Raw genomic sequence first — 20,027 nt, 5'->3', positions numbered from 1 at the left:
TGTTGGAGGTTCGGTTCACTATATATAATTTTGGAATGAAAACAACATGCAATGCACAGTAGCGGCGGCTGGAGATCGATGGCCAGAGAGCGATGTACTATGGACCAGGCGTGAAAGAGAAAATAAGACGAGAAAGGGTGATGCCACTGTGAGCATATATGTTGACAGGACTAGAGGACCTCAAAAAACCAGCACAAACACAATACTACAAGGGAATACATACGCACCATTAATTGTTGGTACGCAACTACGAATACATCATGAGTTGGGTTTGTGCGATTGGTTGCATGCCGTGGGCCTATGTACTCTAGAATTGCATTTCTCATCTCCCCAACTTCCCAAGAACTCGGGGCCAAGCAAGCAAATGATCGATCCTTCCGAATCGCCGTGTATGGTTACGACCTACTGTTGATATTCCCGCTGAACCCATGTGTGTGTCCTCCTTGATCTGCATCACTATGAGGCCTTATTTGATTCGTAGGATCTCGAAATAAAGAGGTAGGCACATGAATGCAAATTTAGTACTATATGACGGAGTAGTAGGAATGCAAGTGAAAGACTATATAGGATACAAGAATACATGAATGCTTCCTTTGTGGTTGCCCGAAATGTAGGAAATGAGAAATGGAAGAATTTATTGTGGACTATCAAATTGCGGAGTTTGGCCCCTTTGTAAAGGGTATGGAAATCGTCCGAACATAATTTTGTTAAGTGTAGCTTCACCCTAAGGCTTTGGTTGTTCATCAAGGATTGGATCAAGCACCACGCTCTTGACCTTCAAGTTTGGCACAAGAGATGTCCGGTGCGTCAACAACAAATCACAAGGCATCAATGCTTCTCACACTCTTTGTCTCTTGGAAAATTCGGAACGACCGCAATGGTAGGATCTTCCGCAGCAAGCATGCACCTCCCTTTGTCCTCCTCGACAAGAACAAGAAAGAAGGGAAACTTTGGGTCACCGCAGGTGCGAAACGCTTGAGTGAAATTTTACAAGGATATTAGGGCTTGTTTGTACCTTTTTTTAATTCCTCGATTGAGGCAAAAGTTTTTTAAGTGGCGTGGGGTAGACATGCTAGAGAGGTGTTGAGATAGCTCATAGTGCGAGTAACATAGCTAGTAACATCACACATCTCAAGGTATTTTGGTGACATGACATGTTAATAAATGAATAAAGAGAGTGAGGTTGTAACTAGCTATGTTACCATAACATCACACGCCTCAAGGAAAGATGAGTCTACAACATAATAAATAATACAATGCATGACACCACATAGTATAAGGCTGGTCATAGTGAGGAGTAACTTTCATATGACTCCCTCCTAAAGAAGGAATGTAAAAAATAGGCCTATTTTTTTCCTTCCCGCGTTTTTCTTGGTAGTCTGCTTGCCTAGGAAAAGTTTATTTCTACGGTGCATTCCTGTGAATCAAACGGTGTACGTATAGCCCCATCGGTACATGAATCCTACACTTTACCTACAAACATCCCGCAAATTAAAGGAGGCATAACTCTGTGAACAAGAGGTATCACTAGGGGAAAAAAGCACTGCCGTGCGGCGCGTCGGTAAAAAAGTTTTTGCCGTCTGATGGCACGAAACTGCACGGCAATGAATGACGGCATGGCAAAGAATGAAGAAAACGCATGGCAAAGACCTCTGGACGCAAAGACCCCTCAGGGCGCACGGTAAAGAAAATGTCGACGACAAAGCCGTATCAAGGCGCACGGCAAAACAGCCGAACACGGCAAAGCACAAAAGACATTGTCTTGCACGCATTTGCCTAGTGTTTTTAACAAACGCATGGTAAAGCAAGCCTTTGCCTAGTGTTTTTAACAAACGCACAGCAAAAAAGCCTTTGCCTAGTGTAAGCGCACGGCAAATATGTAAAAACTAGATATTTTCTCAGCTCAAAACGCGTATCGTGGTATGGTTATCAACAAATGAACACTTAGCCCAGCGGCAAGGTTGCATGCTTTCCCTACTCTGCATCCTAGGTTTGAATCCCCCGTGCAACGATGGCAAGCCGCACGGATAAGAAGCGAAGCCTTTGCCGTCAATGGCATTACCGTGCGGTGTCTCACGGCAAAGCCTTTGCCATGCAAATAGTTGCCCGGCAAAGTCTTGTTTTCCTGTACACGTATCTGTTGTGCAGCGTTGGTAGTTACTGACTTACTGCGGCAATTATTCAAGATAGGAATACATACGTACTGTACGTATGTACTGTAGGTATGAACATCTCGCCGTCTATAAAAGGAGCTCACCCGACCGGCCAGCGCCGCGCACTTCGAAAGCAAAGCTCAGAAAAGCGCGCGCGGCACGGATCGAGCATTGGAGCTTCCTTGTTCACCGGCGGACGCAAAGGCAAAAGCCCCACCTTCACCTTCATCACCTAGTAGCTAGGAAGGAGGATCTAGCTAGGCTAGCTGCACAGCCGCGGGCGTATATATGCTGCCGTGCCTGTCAGACCAGCACTAGGAGCTAGGCCTAGGCTCCACGGCTCCACCGGCAGCTAGCAGCTACGTACCAGCTAGCCACCGCCCAAGTCCGTCCGTCCGCCGCCGCCGCCGCTTTTGACGCCGCCGTGCCGCGGTCCGGCGAGTCGCCGGACGAGAAGTTGCTAACTGAGGTACGCACGTGCTGGCCCGTCGGTCGGCGGTTCGATCTGCCGGCGCGGATCGGGGTTTTGCAGTTTAGCGTTTTGGTTCATTGATTTTCTTTCCCTGCCTGACGCCAACAAGCGTCGTATGTCATCAGTGGCATGCGCAGGCGTACCGGTTTCAGTGTTTGCCCAAACACCACACCGTCTTAATTACGTGCGAGACCATAGCCTTTCGGCCAACACGGCTGTGGTAGGCGTGTCATGAGCTCGACGATGAACCAAACTGTGATGGAGTTAAGACCCACTTTCAGTGCCGATCAAACTTGTTGATGGTTGTTTAGCTATAATGGTCGTAATCGTATAGTATAGTAGGAGTAGTACTTTTGTTTCTAGACTTGATGGCCAGGGAAAAAAAAAGGAAGGGAAAAGAGGTAAAACGCGTAACATGGAACTCGCGCGCGTGAGGCTTCTGGAGCAGTTGAGGCCGTGGCGTCACCCACGCCACGTACGACCGCGACTCCACTGCTAGCCTCTCGTGCCACAGTCGCCGCCTGTAGTCAGCGAGTGACACCACGCTCCACTGACTGCACTGACCCAACACGCTAGTGCCGGTCTCTGCTTACACGGGCTCTGATTATTGAGCGACCTGTTTGGATTATCCAGCTCAGATCATCAACAGCATATACAGTTTCAGTTTTTTTTTCGTAGAACGTATACACACACATGTATAAAGAGGCGGGTTCCCATGCTTTTGTTATGCCTGCCATACCCAAAGAAGCTGCTTTCGTATTCACAAGAGACACCATCCAAGCTTTTTAGTTACGGGACGCGTTTTTGGACGGATCCTTTGCCCGGAACCCACGCAAACGCAAAGCCAAAAAGGAGCAGCGGGACAAGGAAAACCCCAATCCAAGTGCGTGAAGCGGGAAAAAGGCAAAGCGGCGAAGCAGCGCGGAAACTGCGCCCCCAATTCGCTTCGTTTCCTCCGCCGCACTCCACTCTCCCCGCCCCCTTCTCTCCTCCGCCGCGGCGGCCCGCTCCGGCCCCGCCGCCGACTAGCTCTCGCCCACTCGCAGCGGCGCCCGCCTCGAGGTGCCCGCGCTGCCTTCCGACATCCGCTCGTTTTTTTTTCTGGGAACTGGACTGGGGTTTTTGTCGGATTTGCCGGATTTCGTTTTCTCTGACGCGCTGCTGCTGTTGAATGCGCTGCAGATCGGGGGCGCGGCGGCCGCGGTGCTGCGAGGTGTCATCTCTCCTGAACAACAACCGAGGATGCCTGGGGCAGGCGCCGGCGTGCAGGCGCCCGAGGCCTCGCCGGGCCGCTACGTGCGCCGCCACGACGAGGTGGCGCCCGACGACGACGGCTGCGACGACGTGTTCGGAGTCCAAGTGCGCGGGCCCGGGGACGACCCCTTCGACATCCCCGCCAAGCGGGCGCCCGTCGAGCGCCTCAGGCGATGGAGGGTGAGTACGCCGCTTTCCCTACTGCTACCCAACTTGCCCGCCTGCTGCGTTGAGCGCTCGCTCCACTAGTTTGGGGGTTGCGGGGTGCTTTGCTTCCCTGCTTGGTTTGGGGTTACGCTTGGCGGCGCAATGTGTGGTTTAATTTCGCCTAGATTGCCTTTATTTTATTTTTGACGGGGGTTGGTCCTCGATTTTCTGTTGTTGTTACCTTACCACCCGAATATGTTGATGCCTGGTTTGCTGCTGCGTATGTTGTCCAACTTATTCATTGCAGCCAGCTAGTTTCACTTGGTTATGCCAAAATTGTGGCTCCACAATGATTGGGACAAGGATCATGGACCTCACCTGTACTAGAGAGTTGGTCATATCCCTCAACATTGATGAGCCTTTGGCTTGCTGCATCCACAGTAGCGAGTGGTGAGATAAATTACTAGTTTGAAGTCTCCGCGACCAGTGTTTTTTGGGTACATACATGCTCATCTATAACCACCTGGCTTAGTATGCAATTGGGTTTTCAGCGAGACACTGAATTGCAGTGAACCTAGCCATTGATATGTACGCCTGTTATCATGCTGCCATCTCTTGGTTGTGAGTTTGAAGAATCTCACTGGGGGTCAAATAAGAGCTCATGATTTTAGGGTACTTGGCCATGTACATAAGTCGACCATGCCAAGCGATACACACACTATATGAGATAAAATTACCATTTATAAAGGCATGGACAATTGGACAGAGTGAAGGGTTGGGACGTAGCAGAGAGTAACTTGCTTGAGTATGGGATCGCTGCTGCTCTTGTCATGTATTTTCTACTGCATTGCTAAGAATATGTTATGACTCAACTGCCTACTAAAAGTTCCGTTGAAACAGTCCGAAAGTGATATTTGTTGATTTCAGTTACATTTCATGATTTACATTCAGTTGCATCCCAATACCAGGGCCTGCCTAGCTTGTTGGCGTTATTTATATTCCTGTGAAGTAGAGCTTTCGTTGGGGATGGAGCATATGGTTCACATAGCATTAAAAGATTGATTGCTCTGAATTCTAGTCCCTCAAATCTAAATTGTTGTTGCATTGTAAAATACTCTCTTCTTGCATAATGTAACCAATGTGATTCTGATTACCTAACTATCCAATTCATGGATGCTTTGCGCGCACATGGCTCGCCTTGGAACTAAAATGCTTTATATGTTCATGCATTGTCTAGAATGCTTCTTAGGGCATTTTGAACTTGTGTACGTATGCCAAATTGGCATCACTACTTCTGCTAGTGCTGCTTCACAGTCAATCATAACTGATAGTATAGTCAGTTCATTAATTTTACACACTGCTGTTATATGTTTGTGCATTGTTTAGAATGTTCCTTAGGGCATTTTGAGCTTGTGTACTTCTGCCAAATTTGCATCGCTACTTCTACTAGTGCTGCTGCACATATAATCATAACTGATAGTATAGTCAGCTCCCTAACTTTACACATTGCTATTATTGTCGTTCCATTGGCAGCAAGCTGCACTTGTGCTCAATGCTTCTCGGCGATTCAGATACACTCTTGACTTGAAAAAAGAGGAAGAAAAAGAACATATAAGGAGGAAAATTAGGGCTCATGCTCAAGTCATACGGGTATACATCCAAGCTTCTGTTTCTGCAGTATATATGTTTTATCATCATACATCGTTCCTCTTTGATATTTTCGTTTTGAATTCAATCAGGCTGCGTTACTTTTCAAGGAAGCAGGAGAAAAGCAGAATGGCGATAGAGAATTACAAGGTAATTGATCCAAACTCATTTTGTTTTTGTACACGTAGGATACTGTCAGTGTCTTGGTTATATTCTGTGTAATTTAGCCCTGTGAGGATCATCTTGTGTCAAGAAATAATTGTCTACTCAATTGAGGACCGCCCCGCACCTTGTTAATAGTTGTTCAAATATGTCTATGTTAATATGTTGTTACATTGACGTTTCTGTTACACAGAAATTCTCCCACGGGGTTTTGGAATTGGAGAGGACCAACTTACATCATTGACAAGGGATCATAACTATTCCACTCTGCAAGAATATGGTGGGGTATGTACCATTCCTACCTGCAAATTTGCTAGAATCTTCCAACATCTGCATCATTAGTTAATGCGGTATCCTTCTTGAACATTAGGTTAAAGGGCTCCTAAATTTACTGAAAACAAACTCAGAGAAGGGAATCCATGGAGATGAAGCAGATTTGTCAAGCAGGGCAAATGCTTTTGGGGCTAACAGATATCCTCGCAAGAAAGGAAGAAGCTTTTGGGCAAGTTTATTTACTACTTTAATTTGTGATTGTACCAATGAATGTGCTGCGGTATCAGTGATTAATCCTTCTTACTGTGTTCTGTGTCATGAAAACAGGTTTTTCTCTGGGAGGCCTGCCAGGACTTAACATTGGTTATCCTTATCGTGGCTGCAGCCATTTCTCTAGCATTGGGCATCGCAACAGAGGTGAACTCCTGGTCCACCTGACTTTTCTCTATTTCCTCATTTTCGTATTTTGTCTTACTGTCAGCTGATGCTTAATGACTATATATGTTTTCCCTTTGTGAGTTTTAAATCTGATTCCATCAACTTCCAAACAACGGTTCACTGCGGATTTCTGTATGGATTAACCCTTTTAAAAGTATGTTTTCTTTAGTTCTAATTTTAAGAATTTCATTAGGGCATCAAAGAAGGATGGTACGACGGCGCCAGTATAGCATTTGCTGTATTTCTTGTGATATTTGTTACTGGTATGCTGTTTTCTCTCACATATTCAACTCTGAAATAGTTTAATACTTTGTGATATTTAATATGGATGCAATATTATCATTACTGTACTTCAGCAAGGGGGAAATAATGGTCTTAAACCAAACTTTTCTGGACCTGGGATTGTACTGTAATTTTGAAAGATAAACACTAGACCTTTTTTTAGTTTTATTGTTCAGTAGTATCCTAGGGTCAATCTTCATACATTGTATTTACAAGGATAAAAGGCCATTTGTTTTGTGCCTCAGCTAGTGTCAAATATGGCCTTCCAGCATATCTTTATATTGTTTTCTCATACACATCATTTCTTTAAACTTCACCGTTTCTCCATTTACTCATTACGCACAATGAAAGAGTGTCCAGTTGGAATAATCCAGTTGTACCTGACTAAAGATACCTTTTGTCTTATTATTTCAGCTGTCAGTGATTACAAACAGTCGTTGCAGTTCCAACACCTCAATGAGGAGAAGCAAAATATCCAAGTCGAGGTTTGTGAGCTTAACCTATCAAAGTGTTCACCATTTATTTGCCATTTTTAGTCCTCTGATAGTATTGCAACTGTGCTGTGGTGAACAGGTTATTCGGGGCGGTAGAAGGATTCAAGTCTCAATCTTTGACCTTGTGGTTGGTGATGTAGTAGCTTTGAAAATTGGTGATCAGGTAGGACGCAGTAAACAAATACTGTCTGCTTTAGCTTATGTTTGTGTTGCTTGCATTCCTGATATTATAACGAAATAAAAACCACCTTTTAGGTTCCAGCTGACGGTGTTTTAATTAGTGGCCATTCTCTTGCCATTGATGAGTCCAGTATGACTGGGGAAAGCAAAATTGTAAGATTTCTCTCGATTTTATTCTCCTATGAGTCCAGTATGACTGGGGAAAGTAAGTAGTAAACGTTCGATCTTTGATTAGGTTTTCAAGGATCAGAAGTCACCTTTTCTAATGGGAGGATGCAAAGTAGCGGATGGTTATGGTACCATGTTGGTGAGTGATCATATCTTGTCTTCTCGCCTCATTCTCTTTCTTTTCTGTTTTGAAAATTGCATGTCTAGGAATAAAGAGAGGCAACTGAGGCTCATTCACTTTTGGATTTGAGCATTGCTTACCTGTCAGCTAGATTAATTATTTTATGAGCGTAGTAAAATTGACCTTTAACCTTACCCTATTTGATATAATTCCACTTGCAATTGTGCTATTCAATTGCAGGTAACTGCAGTTGGTCTGAATACTGAATGGGGTTTACTAATGGCTAGCATTTCAGAAGACAACAATGAAGAGACCCCATTGCAGGTTCTTCCTCTTTTTTATCCTTTTGTTGATGATCTGATTGTGAATTATTTTGAACAACCTATGTGCAATCTGATTCTGAATTCATGGCCTTCTCGTTTCTGTTGAAGGTGCGGTTGAATGGAGTAGCAACATTCATAGGCATTGTGGGGCTTGTCGTTGCTGCACTGGTTCTTGTAGTCCTTTTTGCAAGGTAAGATTCATTCACCCATTATTTGAATATCGTACCTTCTATATTATGTATGTGTCCATGCTCCATACAACTGAAATAAAGTCACAAATGTATAAACCTGTGTTGTAGTTGCTATGCTTATTCTATATGCTTAAGTGCAGTGATCTATGTCGCGCTTGTATCCACTATATCTGTCCATACTTGAAGTTTTTTCCTTTGCTCGCAGATACTATCAGCTTTCAGGGCGTATTTAGAAACTTTCTATTGTTCCCTATATCTTACATGACATATTAATAAACTTTTTCTTTACTCCCAGATATTTTACAGGACATACTACAAACCCAGATGGCACCGTTCAGTTTGTTAAGGGGCAAACAAGTGTGAAATCTATTATATTTGGATCAATAAAGATACTTACTGTTGCGGTATGTAAGGATTTAATATTTGGTGCATCTTAAGCACCCTTTTCCTTATCTCATTCTTACATTGCAACATTTAGGTGACTATTATTGTCGTGGCTGTGCCTGAGGGACTACCGTTGGCTGTAACACTAACGTGAGTTGATACAAGTCAAATGTCTCCTTCGTCATTTTAACTTTGTTTTGGTTTTCCAACCTATTTTATTATTATTATTATTTTTCAGCCTGGCTTATTCAATGAGGAAAATGATGGCAGACAAAGCTTTGGTACAATTTTTTGCAGTCTCTTTTTTTTTTTACGAAACCAGTCTCTTTATTATTTATTCTTTTTATTATCACATGAATCTGTATGTCAATTTCAGGTGAGAAGGCTTTCAGCTTGTGAAACGATGGGTTCTGCTACAACAATTTGTAGTGACAAGACTGGTACATTAACGCTCAACCAGGTTAGTTTTTCTTGTCTTTTTGCATCATAATGGTTCTTCACTTTATTGCTTTACCTCTGTGACCATTTAACTATCTGTGACTTCTGCAGATGACTGTGGTGCGATCAATAGTTGGGGGGATAGAGCTGCAGCCTCAGGCTTCTACCGAGAAGCTGTCACCTACAGTTACCTCTTTTGTACTTGAAGGAATTGCACAGAATACTTCAGGCAGTGTCTTTGAGCCAGAGGTAATGTCACATGTTTCCACTACTCGGCACCTTTTACCACTGCGTTTAGATTACATAGATGATCACATGAAGTATGGTCCTATCACCTTTGTGAACTTAAATTTTGTAGTAAATTTTACTGCTTTTTATTTGGCTTTTCAAGTAGTATTAGAATTTCTACTTATTTTCTGAGAGGTTCCTATGCTATTCTCAAAAGAGAACACCCAGAATTCACATTAAATGCACTTCCATACATGTAGTGGAGGCTGCTATTTTTTGACAAAAAATAGGGTCCCTGCTATTTTTTTGACTAAAAATGCCCCCATTGCTATTTCTTTGAGCGAAAATGGGGTCCCAGATGTCAATACTGCTAGTTATGGCTGTGCATTTTTCTGTTGATGTAATTGATATGTGTCCTTCTACACCATACTGATTCTTGACTCATCAGGATGGTAGCACTGTCGAGATAACAGGCTCACCAACTGAGAAGGCTATCCTTTCGTGGGGTGTTGAGGTAAGATTCCTCAAGTGTTAAAACTTCCACTCTTTGTTTGGTGGCTATATTCTTGCTTATTCAAATGATGCTTCCTTTAGCTTCATATGAAATTTGCGGCGGAGCGATCGAAATCTGCTATCATTCATGTCTCTCCATTCAACTCAGAAAAAAAACGTGGCGGTGTTGCAGTAACTGGGGTAATTTCTTGTTTCACTTTCCGCTGTATCTTCTATATTTTCTTTATTATTAGTTTGTTCTGGCATGCTACTTCTTGAATAGTCATATTTTTACGATAATGAGTTTCCACTAGATATGTCTACACACTGAGTTGCAAAGATGTACTTTGATAGAGATGAACTGGTCCTGGGCTTGGCTTTGATATTGCTCCAATGGGACTCAAAGATGATTACATGCTTAAATGTTTTAATTGGGTGTGCTAGTCGTTTAAATGTCCTTTTCTTTTCTACCCATATCCCGGTATAGCGATTGAGTTCACCTTGTCAACCTAGAATTCATGATAGCATTTATATTTTCAGATTCTTTACCTTTTTTTCAACCATCCTGCTTGCCGATTCTCTGTGGGTCCATAACCTGTTGCTGTGATTTTAGGACAGTAGAACAGAATAATGACCAGGTGGATTGACAAAATTATTTGCTCAACACCTATGTTTGAATTCTAAATCATATCTAAGAATAATTTTGGGGTTCTGTTATGTGCTAATATTCTGCCATCCAGTGCAATTATTTTGCTGTACAAAAGAGGCTCCTGCGGTCATTCCAGGGTCTAATTTAACATGGAAACAACATTAGTCTCTGGCATACAAATACAGAAATACTTCATCTCAGGCTTGGCATACTTTACTTAGTTTAATAGTCTGAAACGTGTTTGTCCTTGTGTTAACTGTGACATGATTGTGTTATTAATTTGGTTTAGCTAGAGTGCCATTCGTTTGGATGATCGACAGTGTTGTTTATTGTTCTGCAATACAGTCTTCAACCATATACTGAACTTTGTCATGTGCTTTTTCCAGAGAGATTCAGATGTTCATGTGCACTGGAAAGGAGCTGCTGAAATAGTTCTTGCCTTATGTACAAATTGGCTTGATGTAGATGGCTCAATTCATGAAATGACACCTGATAAGGCAAACCACTTAGAACACTTTTTAAGATTTAATTATGTAGTTCCCTGTCTAACATTAGTATTTCAGGCTAATCAATTCAAGAAATACATAGAAGATATGGCCGAGCAAAGCCTTCGCTGTGTTGCTTTTGCTTATAGAAATCTTGATCCCAAGGACATTCCAAGCGAGGAACAAAGAATTAACTGGCAGTTACCAGATAATGACCTGACTCTTATTGGAATTGTGGGGATGAAGGTACATGGATGAAACGTGCAAATATAATGTTGCATATAACGATTAATTTGTGATAAAATTTCTGTATGTGGCTAAGCCATCCATGTTCGTTTGCAGGATCCTTGTCGCCCTGGAGTGAGAGATGCTGTTGAGCTGTGCACCAATTCTGGTGTTAAGGTTTGTGTTTTCAATTCATGTGCTGCTGAAAGATACAAAGAATTGTTAGAATAGAAACAATACAAGTCATATTTGCTTCCGATGATGTTTGTATCTGTATTTCGTGTGTAATTTGACATTGTATTAACAATGCGTGTAATACCATTGACACCTTAAATTTGTCAACTATTGACACCATTAAATGTTGGCACAGTACACGTGCATAGTTGGAGTTCTTGTCATCACTATAAACTAACTTCTGCAGTTTTCGAACGAGTAGGTACGAATGGTAACTGGAGACAATCTGCAGACAGCTAGAGCAATAGCACTTGAATGTGGAATACTCACTGACCCCCAGGCTTCTACACCAGTCATAATAGAGGGAAGAGTTTTCCGTGCATACAGTGATGCCGAAAGGGAGGCAGTTGCCGACAAGATATCTGTAAGACCATAATTTGTTTGTGCTTGCGAAAATGTTAAAATTTGTCCCAAGTTTATAAGCTAACCTACTGAGAGTACTTTTTGTTCATTTATTACTCTGAAAGATTATCGTTTTGCATCTTGTCTTCAAATATACTTTGTTTGGCAAAATGGATCAAAAGCCGTAGGGCTGGTATATCTGAAATCATGCAGCATTTAAGGCCCTGTTCGGCACAAGGGGTTTAAATAGTTTTTCTGTGTATTAACCCACCGGTTTTGGGTGAAATTATCCCCTCCATCCAATCCCCTTCGTCACCTCAAACAGCCAGAGACGCGAGGGGGAGAAGCGGTTCAATTCCACGTCTACCTGTCAGGTTTAGCCCGTCCAAAACACTCCTACTGAACGGGTCGATCTTGGTTTCACGTGGATTTAAACTGGACCGGGATTAGTCACAGCAAAACTCTTCAAACCCTCTCTGCCGAATAAGGCCTAAGGAGGATCAAATTCCCTTTTTATATTATTCACACTGTATAATGCATCTAACTTTCCATATGATTCTTGATTTACAAGTATTTAAATGTTATTTAAAATTCCTAGGAAATAATGTTGACTAAAAGTACTTGCTTGCAAATTTTAGTCAAATAACTCCTTGCTTTAGGAGTATAGGGAATGAAGTTGGGAAATATATCGAGAACTTTCTGAACATAAAAAAAATCCATGCAAGATATAGGGAGTGCAGTGGTGCACTTTTTATCTGTATTATTCTGTAATCTCTCCAAATGATCTCCTATGCCACTTGTATGTACTAGTATATATCTATGTTCTGTGACAGTCCCATGCTTACCTTTTACTATTGTAAATATACGAAAAATACAGAACAATAGAATTTGTGTTCCACTAATGTGGCGATACAAAACTATTGTGATTACACTTTTAGCTTGGTAGCTAATTTGCTACGACATTTCTGGTGCTCTATTTCATGTGATATGGCAGATATTCCTTTCATCCGTCTATTTGAATCCATATGTGTCTTGTCCAATATACTTGCTCTTGCTATTAGCATTGTTCCGATTAGCCTGATTTCTAAAAAAAAAATGCATTGCAGGTGATGGGAAGATCCTCACCGAATGATAAGCTTCTCCTTGTAAAAGCACTCAAGAAGAATGGCCATGTTGTTGCTGTTACTGGTGACGGGACAAATGATGCCCCTGCATTGCACGAGGTAAGGTCACGAGTTTGTACTCTGAAGGGATAAAAGGACATGTGATTATTTTTGAATGGATACAAAGACTGATCATACATGTGATCATGTACTGCACAGCTTAGTACAACAAACATTTTTTAGTTGACACCAGTCCCTTATATTTTCAGGCAGATATTGGTCTTTCTATGGGCATCCAAGGAACAGAAGTAGCTAAAGAGAGCTCAGACATAATTATTCTGGATGATAATTTTGCTTCAGTCGTGAAGGTTAGGCCTACTTGGTGAACTTAATGATCTTCTGATCCACAAGTGATACAGTGTCTTAAATCCTGTTCATGTTTAATGTTCTAGGTGGTCCGCTGGGGTCGTTCTGTTTATGCCAATATCCAAAAGTTTATTCAATTCCAGCTTACTGTAAATGTTGCGGCTCTTATCATCAATGTGGTTGCGGCCATTTCCTCTGGCAATGTTCCTCTAAACGCTGTTCAGGTTTGTCAGAACATTATTATTTACGTTTCTTGGAATCATTGCCTGATTAAAATTATTTAACATGTCGATAGTTCCAACGCTAGCTATGTCTGAATATTCCTAGATATTTGGATCTAGATGCCATTAAATGTTTTATCCACTTGCAGTTTCTTGAATCATTATTCTGGCTATTAAAATAATTAAGATCACAGTGTTTGTTTACTCCTGTTTTTGCTACTATTGTGGACTAAACTCTGCTTGTTCACCACAATACTTTTTTTTTTTTGGCGGAGGAAAGAAATTTCATTAACTTTGAGCCAAGTTACAATCAACAGCAACTGCTGCAGCAACTTCCTGGGGGAAGTCCCTCAGCCAGAATTCAGTTCTAGCACTAACTCGGCTAAGCTTAGCTAGCTCGTGGCTCACTACATTAATCCCACGACTAATCTTAGCTATACTAACATCTCTTTCCTGTAATAATTCACGGATAACACTGATTTTAAAAGCATAAACTGACATATTTGGTGAGGAACCCTTGATCAACTCGGCAGCTTCAGCAGTCTGTCTCAGTCATGAAGTTCTGTCTAGGTTGATTGAACCTGTGACAACTAATTTGGGTCAGAGGTAGTACTAGTTTATCGAGAGTATGCCCCAATAGGGTGTGATATCTGTTGAGGGTATATTTTCTCTCAGAGTAACATGTTTAAACCATCATTTTTGCAATATGTATCTTGCGTATAATGTTGAAGATGACAACTATGAAAAATAATGTTGACATGGGCTAGTAGGAAATTGTGAATGAACAGAAATTAACTTTATGTATTGAACTTGTATTGATTTGATATGGCCAGATGTTTACTTGTTTATGCTGTTGACACAGCTTCTCTGGGTTAATCTCATAATGGACACACTTGGTGCGCTTGCATTGGCTACTGAACCACCAACGGACCAACTTATGAAGCGGACACCTGTTGGACGGAGGTTTGTCCTTTTCCTCTTGAAACAACACAAAATATATGTGTGCTATGATTCTGTATATGTATTTTTTGTTGTTGTGGTAACATTTAGTATTTGAAATCTGTATATCATGAACCTATCCTAAGCAGAACTGTGAATCTCGTCGTTCTCTTCCCCGCATAAAGGTAGTTGAATGCACCCTTCTATTTTACGAGGGACCCACACATTTGAAGAACTAGGAAGTTTAGCCAATAGTTACTCCAACAATGTATAGGATTAGTGATGTGAAAATGGTACCATCTTGTTTGAAAGCATCTTGGTGAACTTAATGATCTTCTGATGTGTAAACTTGTTTGAAAGCATTTATAGAATTTTGATTAGCACTAATGTTGTGTATGCTTATAACATTTCTAACATTCTTGTGCATGTTATGCAGAGAACCTCTTGTGACTAATATCATGTGGAGAAACTTGTTCATTCAGGTATAAGTCTCTTTAGATGTTGTCTGTCAACTAAATGTTTTACTGGGCTGGGTCAGTTACTCAGGTCTTATGTAATCACAGGCTGTCTATCAAGTTGCTGTTCTTCTGACGCTTAACTTTGGAGGCCGAAATCTTCTGCATTTGACTCAAGATACCTTTGAACACTCTAATAAAGTCAAAAATTCATTTATATTCAACACATTTGTCCTGTGTCAGGTAACATCCTACCTTGTTAAACCATCTTCTCTTACTTTATGAGGAACCATGGCTCTAACTTCATGGTTGAATCTGAATACTGTTTCTCCATTTGGACCAATATGTGCCGCATCCACAGCTTTACAGTAGCATGCTTCTTAACAGAAATGGTTTAGAAATGGTTTAGTAAGATTGAATATATTTTATAGCAACGAGTAATTCAGGGATAACATCATTTTGTTTCAGATTGTGCATTTTCTCCCTATTTGTTTAAGTAGTTTAGGGTCCAAACTCTATAAAGGACTCTTTCTCCCAAATGTTGGGTACTTGTGTAGTCCGAGTCTATGTTCTCATCTTCCTTCTAATCCCTTCCCTTCAGCATGTACCATCTTGCTACTTGACAAAGCTTAACTATTTCATTTTTCCCATTAGGTGTTTAATGAGTTCAATTCGCGTAAACCAGAAGAGCTCAACATATTTGAAGGAGTTTCAAGAAACCATCTCTTTTTGGGCGTTGTGAGCGTAACTGTTGTGCTGCAGGTATGAAATGATAGAAAAACACAAATGTATGAGTTAATATGGACAACCTTTGAGCATCTAGGATTTGACTTCTGTCCATAAAAATCTTGCTCAGGTGATAATTATTGAGTTCCTGGGGAAATTTACATCAACTGTTAGACTCAGCTGGGAGCTTTGGCTTGTTTCTATCGGTATTGCTTTTGTCAGGTGAGATCCTTGTACCCATTATGAAACTGCTTGTGTTGTAGAAAGAACTAATGCTTTCGAAAATAATATAGTAGTAGTTACTTTTTTCCCAAGTATGAGTTTGCTTGCAGTTTGAATCAACACAGCAGGTGGTTAGTTTTGGGTTGATATCCTACAGACTTTGGATTTTAGCCTGCTTGCTTGCTTGCTAACCATTGGCATGTTCATGCAGCTGGCCGTTGGCTTTTGTTGGGAAGTTCATTCCAGTTCCCCAGACTCCGTTGAAGGATTTGATCCTCAAGTGTTTGCCAAAAAGGAAGAAGCAAGGTAGGTACACACGGTGTTTCAGTTTTGAAAATACCTGCTGCATCTGCAACTACCATCGTTTCTGAATCTGGTTATGTAGCAACTGTGTAGAAGGCTAGAAGCTATGGCCCCTTTGTCGCTGCTTGATAAAATAGCTATTTTTTTCCTTCTCAATATTAAATCATGTTTGTATTTTAATATACAGCTGACGAAGGGCCAACTCCACCGGTGTGATGACCGAACATCTCTCCAAGTGACAAAAATCATCAGCCGCCGAATTCCAGTGCTTATGCATACAAGTGCTGGCATAAATTTTAGTACTGATATCTTCTAACCACGGTAGCTTTTAGCCTGATTGAATACTCTGAGGTTGAAGACAACGTGAGTGAGATGCTTCATTCTCGCTGACTCGAATGCTGGGGTTTGAAGCCGATGTGAACAAAGGACATTATTTCACTAGCTTAACAGATGTTAGAAATTTGGCATCTACACTGTACAAATGGTGCATCAGGGTTAGAATGATCTTGCCAGTTGGGAAGCTCGTTAGCTAACAAATTTCCTTTTGACAAGAGTGATGTGTATATCATTTCGTCTAGGTTTCTTCTCTAGGATTTCGTTCTAACAAACTAAGCCCTTGTGGAGAGTTGGTTTGGGATTTCTTTGGAGTGATACTGGAATACTGATGTGTGGTCGCAGCTTGAACTTGCATAATGTGCATTAAGTTGGTGCTGACGTTATTAAACTACCTTCTGTACTCCAACTATTGTCTATACCTTGTAGAGCAATGATCAGCATATTTTGCTCGTAAGGCAGTGGAAACGCAGAGCTCAGGACCGGACACAAACCTGTTCTCAATGTTGCAAAGACTAATGGACTGCCCTACACGGCGGCGCCGCACAAAACATCTTCCGTGCGGCGGCCCATATATAATATCTACTTCGCGCGTTGACAGCCCAATGTGTCAGGACCTGGTGCGGTCGCACTCAGAATTTCTCATATCAACCAATGGATACGTCTGTCACTTGTCAGAGCGTAGTTGAAATTTTTTCTCATCCACAGGTTCATAGCAACGCTCAAGTTTCGGACATGATTTTGGCACTGCTCGCTCTTACATTAGTGCAAAAAAAGTACTAGTACAACTTTATCACAAGCATGTCTCCATACACCGTTCAGATCACAAAATGGTTACTCCCTCCAGATTAATTACACCTACCTGCCAGATTAGATTGGATTACTAATTGCCACGTTAATTATACCTACCTACCAGATTTAATTAATACTTACTTGTCAGATTAATCAGACCTAATAGTTTCCAGATTAATAGTTGCCAGATTAATAATACTCACATTAACTATTCTACTACTCCGTACTACTCCTCCCAGATTAATCAAGCTTAGTTGCCAGATTAGTTAAGCTTGATTCCCAGATTAAATTGGTACTAATTACTAGATTAATTAGATCCTAGGCTACAAAATCTTACGCTGTACTAGAGATGAACCCATTATCCGAAATTCCAGGCACATGAAACTAGAGATCGCTCCAAAAAGGACGAGCATCTCCACGAAAAGTCAAGACAACATCCAGATGGGTAAGAGGAAAAACTACGGCACGCCTCGCCTCCAAGCGGTCGACGCCGGCAGCCACCATGTGCTCGACGGCAGCAATCTCCATGCGAGCTTGACGGCAACAACCTCCTCGTTGAGGACGGGAACAACCACTTCCTCGTCGACTACGGCGGACACCCGGCTACGTGCTCGGTGGTGCTCTCCCATCCGCTTGCTTGTCGACGTCGGCCTCCTACTACGTGCTCGGAGGCATAGTCCCGTTGCATGGACGGCGACGGCTTCTCTCGAGCCTCTCCGGCGCGGCGCGGATGCCATTGTCTAGTGAGAGAGGAAACTGGATTGTGTCTTGTGTGGCCAGGAAGAATTAGTGAGGGGATAAGAATAAGAGGGGTGAGCGGTTGGTGGAGCCACGATCCATTTTTGATGCCACGTGCATCTGGTGGCGGCCCCTATAGGACGCGATGCAGTTTTATCAATCGCGACGCAAACCGCCGCTGCACGGAGCCCTGGTGCGGCGCCTTTGGTTAGATTTTCCCAAGACTAATTGGGCAAAGATCCTATGAAACGACTAGGTATCTAAACCTTTGGTATGAGTCCCCTTGTCAGGAGAGAGCCGATTGCCAGCATGGTTGTTGAAGTTTGGTAGTGCTGTCTGTCTGTACTGTAAACTGTGCTCTAGTTCTAGTTTGCCTGTGTTTAAGCTTCTCGTTGCTGTTTTTGACCAGTTTATTTTCATTCAACTAATCATGTATCTTCAGAGTGAAATTTTTGGGTACTGCATCTTTCTCGACTGGTCATCTAGGATAAATTAAAGTAGCGCCCACTACTATATTTTGTTTTGGCAAAAGTAAGGCATGCATCGCGTGAAAATTCCTTTTTCATTTGTTTACGCGGAGGTACATCAGCATGTCGCCGAGCCAATAAGTAGGCCACATGGTCGCCCATGCTTCCATCCAACAAATCATGAAGCTTAATTAACTCGCATCCTGCACTGCTTTCCCCGTACATGATACATGAGTGGCAATGCATCAAAGAGAAGATGCCTTCTTCTATATCCGAAAATGCATGATGATCCTCCATCCTACCATAGTGGCTTTTCATTAGTGAGACCGAGATGATCCTGTTTTACGAATAGCAATACAGAGGATCAAGCTACAGCTCAAACACTATCATGTCACATCTATCTAACTCCGGCTCCAACTAGTTACTCGATGATAATCCGGAGGGTTAATACTCAATTAGTGTAGCAGCTTAGTAGGAGTATCAAATGGACCTCGGATCCGCCCCATCTCCTGTACGGAATATATAATCCGTGCTCACACGAGGTTGTCAGTATCAGCTCATCCATCATCGATCCATGCATGCATGCCCGCGTAGAGATATGGGTAAGTTCTGCCACCCGTTTATTTCGTGGTCGGCTAGCTGCAGGTAATAGGTTTGGTAGTTTCTGCAAATCAAATAAGCATGCAAGATTGCAAGCTTGCCAGGATCGTCAGCGTGCAGCATGCCAGCATTCATTCAATTTCGTCAGTCCTGCTGCTCATAGCTCTTGCATGAAGATGGATTGGGTAGCCAATGCATGTTTTCCATTTGGCAAGTGCTCAGGGTCCCCCGGAGGATCTAGGGTTTCCATCCCCGCCTCTCCCGGTCTCCCCCACCGTCGGATATCACTAAAATGCGAAACCTCCTTAACTGTAGCATACCTACCACTCATGCAACAAAACATTGTGCCATTGTAGCATTGTTATGGCATTTTTTTACCGATGTAGATTAATAACATACAAAAACATTACAATATTTGAAAAACACCAGCGCAACAAAAAATATATGAGTATGCAAAAAATCCCCAACCGCCATAGTAACACGAAAAAATCAACACATGTATATACAACATGCGATGACCACGTTTGTAGCTGCCCACAGAAACATTTTTAGCATTGAAGCAACATTTGCAACACATGCCTGAAATCGTTTCACCACCATGTTTGTAGCATTTATAAAACACCCATGCAACATCACAAAAATCGCGAAAACTTACCTACGGTGGCACCAACCTCGCATGTGAGGTCGCTGGCGATGAATCCCATGAGCCTGAGACCCATGACTACTAGATCTAGTGAGTCCGAACTCCCTTGGCCACTTATCTTCATGGAGCTTGGCTATATAGAGGACTTTGGATTTGTGCTATAGTTCAGCCTCCATGGTCACAACATCTAGCTTTCCCCATCGAGATGCATGTCAAAGGTAGCGGAGGATCAACGTAGTGGGGCACTAGAGGAGGAGCGGGGGAAGGTGTGAAGCTAGACAAGATGCCTCCTAGGCGCAGGGACGGAGCCAGGAATGTTATTTGGAGGGGGCCAATT

General features: G+C 42.2%; 1 protein-coding gene across 1 annotated transcript; it reads left to right on the top strand.

The window, feature by feature from the left end:
- Positions 1–3,867: 3,867 nt before the first annotated feature.
- LOC124691835 (calcium-transporting ATPase 5, plasma membrane-type-like) lies at positions 3,868–16,844 on the top strand. The gene is made up of 34 exons (XM_047225110.1): positions 3,868–4,059; positions 5,560–5,676; positions 5,766–5,823; positions 6,029–6,120; positions 6,206–6,337; positions 6,436–6,525; positions 6,740–6,809; positions 7,243–7,313; positions 7,402–7,485; positions 7,578–7,655; positions 7,738–7,809; positions 8,032–8,115; positions 8,223–8,305; positions 8,601–8,709; positions 8,784–8,839; positions 8,928–8,970; positions 9,066–9,149; positions 9,239–9,376; positions 9,804–9,869; positions 9,950–10,048; positions 10,883–10,993; positions 11,060–11,227; positions 11,324–11,383; positions 11,643–11,804; positions 12,889–13,005; positions 13,155–13,253; positions 13,338–13,475; positions 14,335–14,435; positions 14,848–14,893; positions 14,975–15,109; positions 15,521–15,628; positions 15,723–15,814; positions 16,026–16,120; positions 16,305–16,844. Exons 1-34 carry the CDS (start codon positions 3,868–3,870, stop codon positions 16,331–16,333), a joined length of 3,279 nt encoding a protein of 1,092 aa, XP_047081066.1. The 3' UTR covers positions 16,334–16,844.
- Positions 16,845–20,027: the final 3,183 nt, after the last annotated feature.

This window comes from Lolium rigidum, chromosome 2 (assembly GCF_022539505.1).
Source record: "Lolium rigidum isolate FL_2022 chromosome 2, APGP_CSIRO_Lrig_0.1, whole genome shotgun sequence".
NCBI classification, from domain to species: Eukaryota; Viridiplantae; Streptophyta; class Magnoliopsida; order Poales; family Poaceae; genus Lolium; species Lolium rigidum.
The sequence above is the reverse complement of the archived record's forward strand: the minus strand, read 5'-3'. Positions and strand labels throughout refer to the sequence as shown.

Coding starts and splice junctions, on each gene's coding strand:
- LOC124691835 (XM_047225110.1), top strand. CDS start 3,868: ATGCCTGGGGCAGGCGCCGGCGTGCAGGCGCCCGAGGCCTCGCCGGGC. Junction 7,314..7,401: donor AGCAAAATATCCAAGTCGAG/GTTTGTGAGCTT, acceptor TGTGGTGAACAG/GTTATTCGGGGCGGTAGAAG. Junction 7,656..7,737: donor TGACTGGGGAAAGCAAAATT/GTAAGATTTCTC, acceptor ATCTTTGATTAG/GTTTTCAAGGATCAGAAGTC.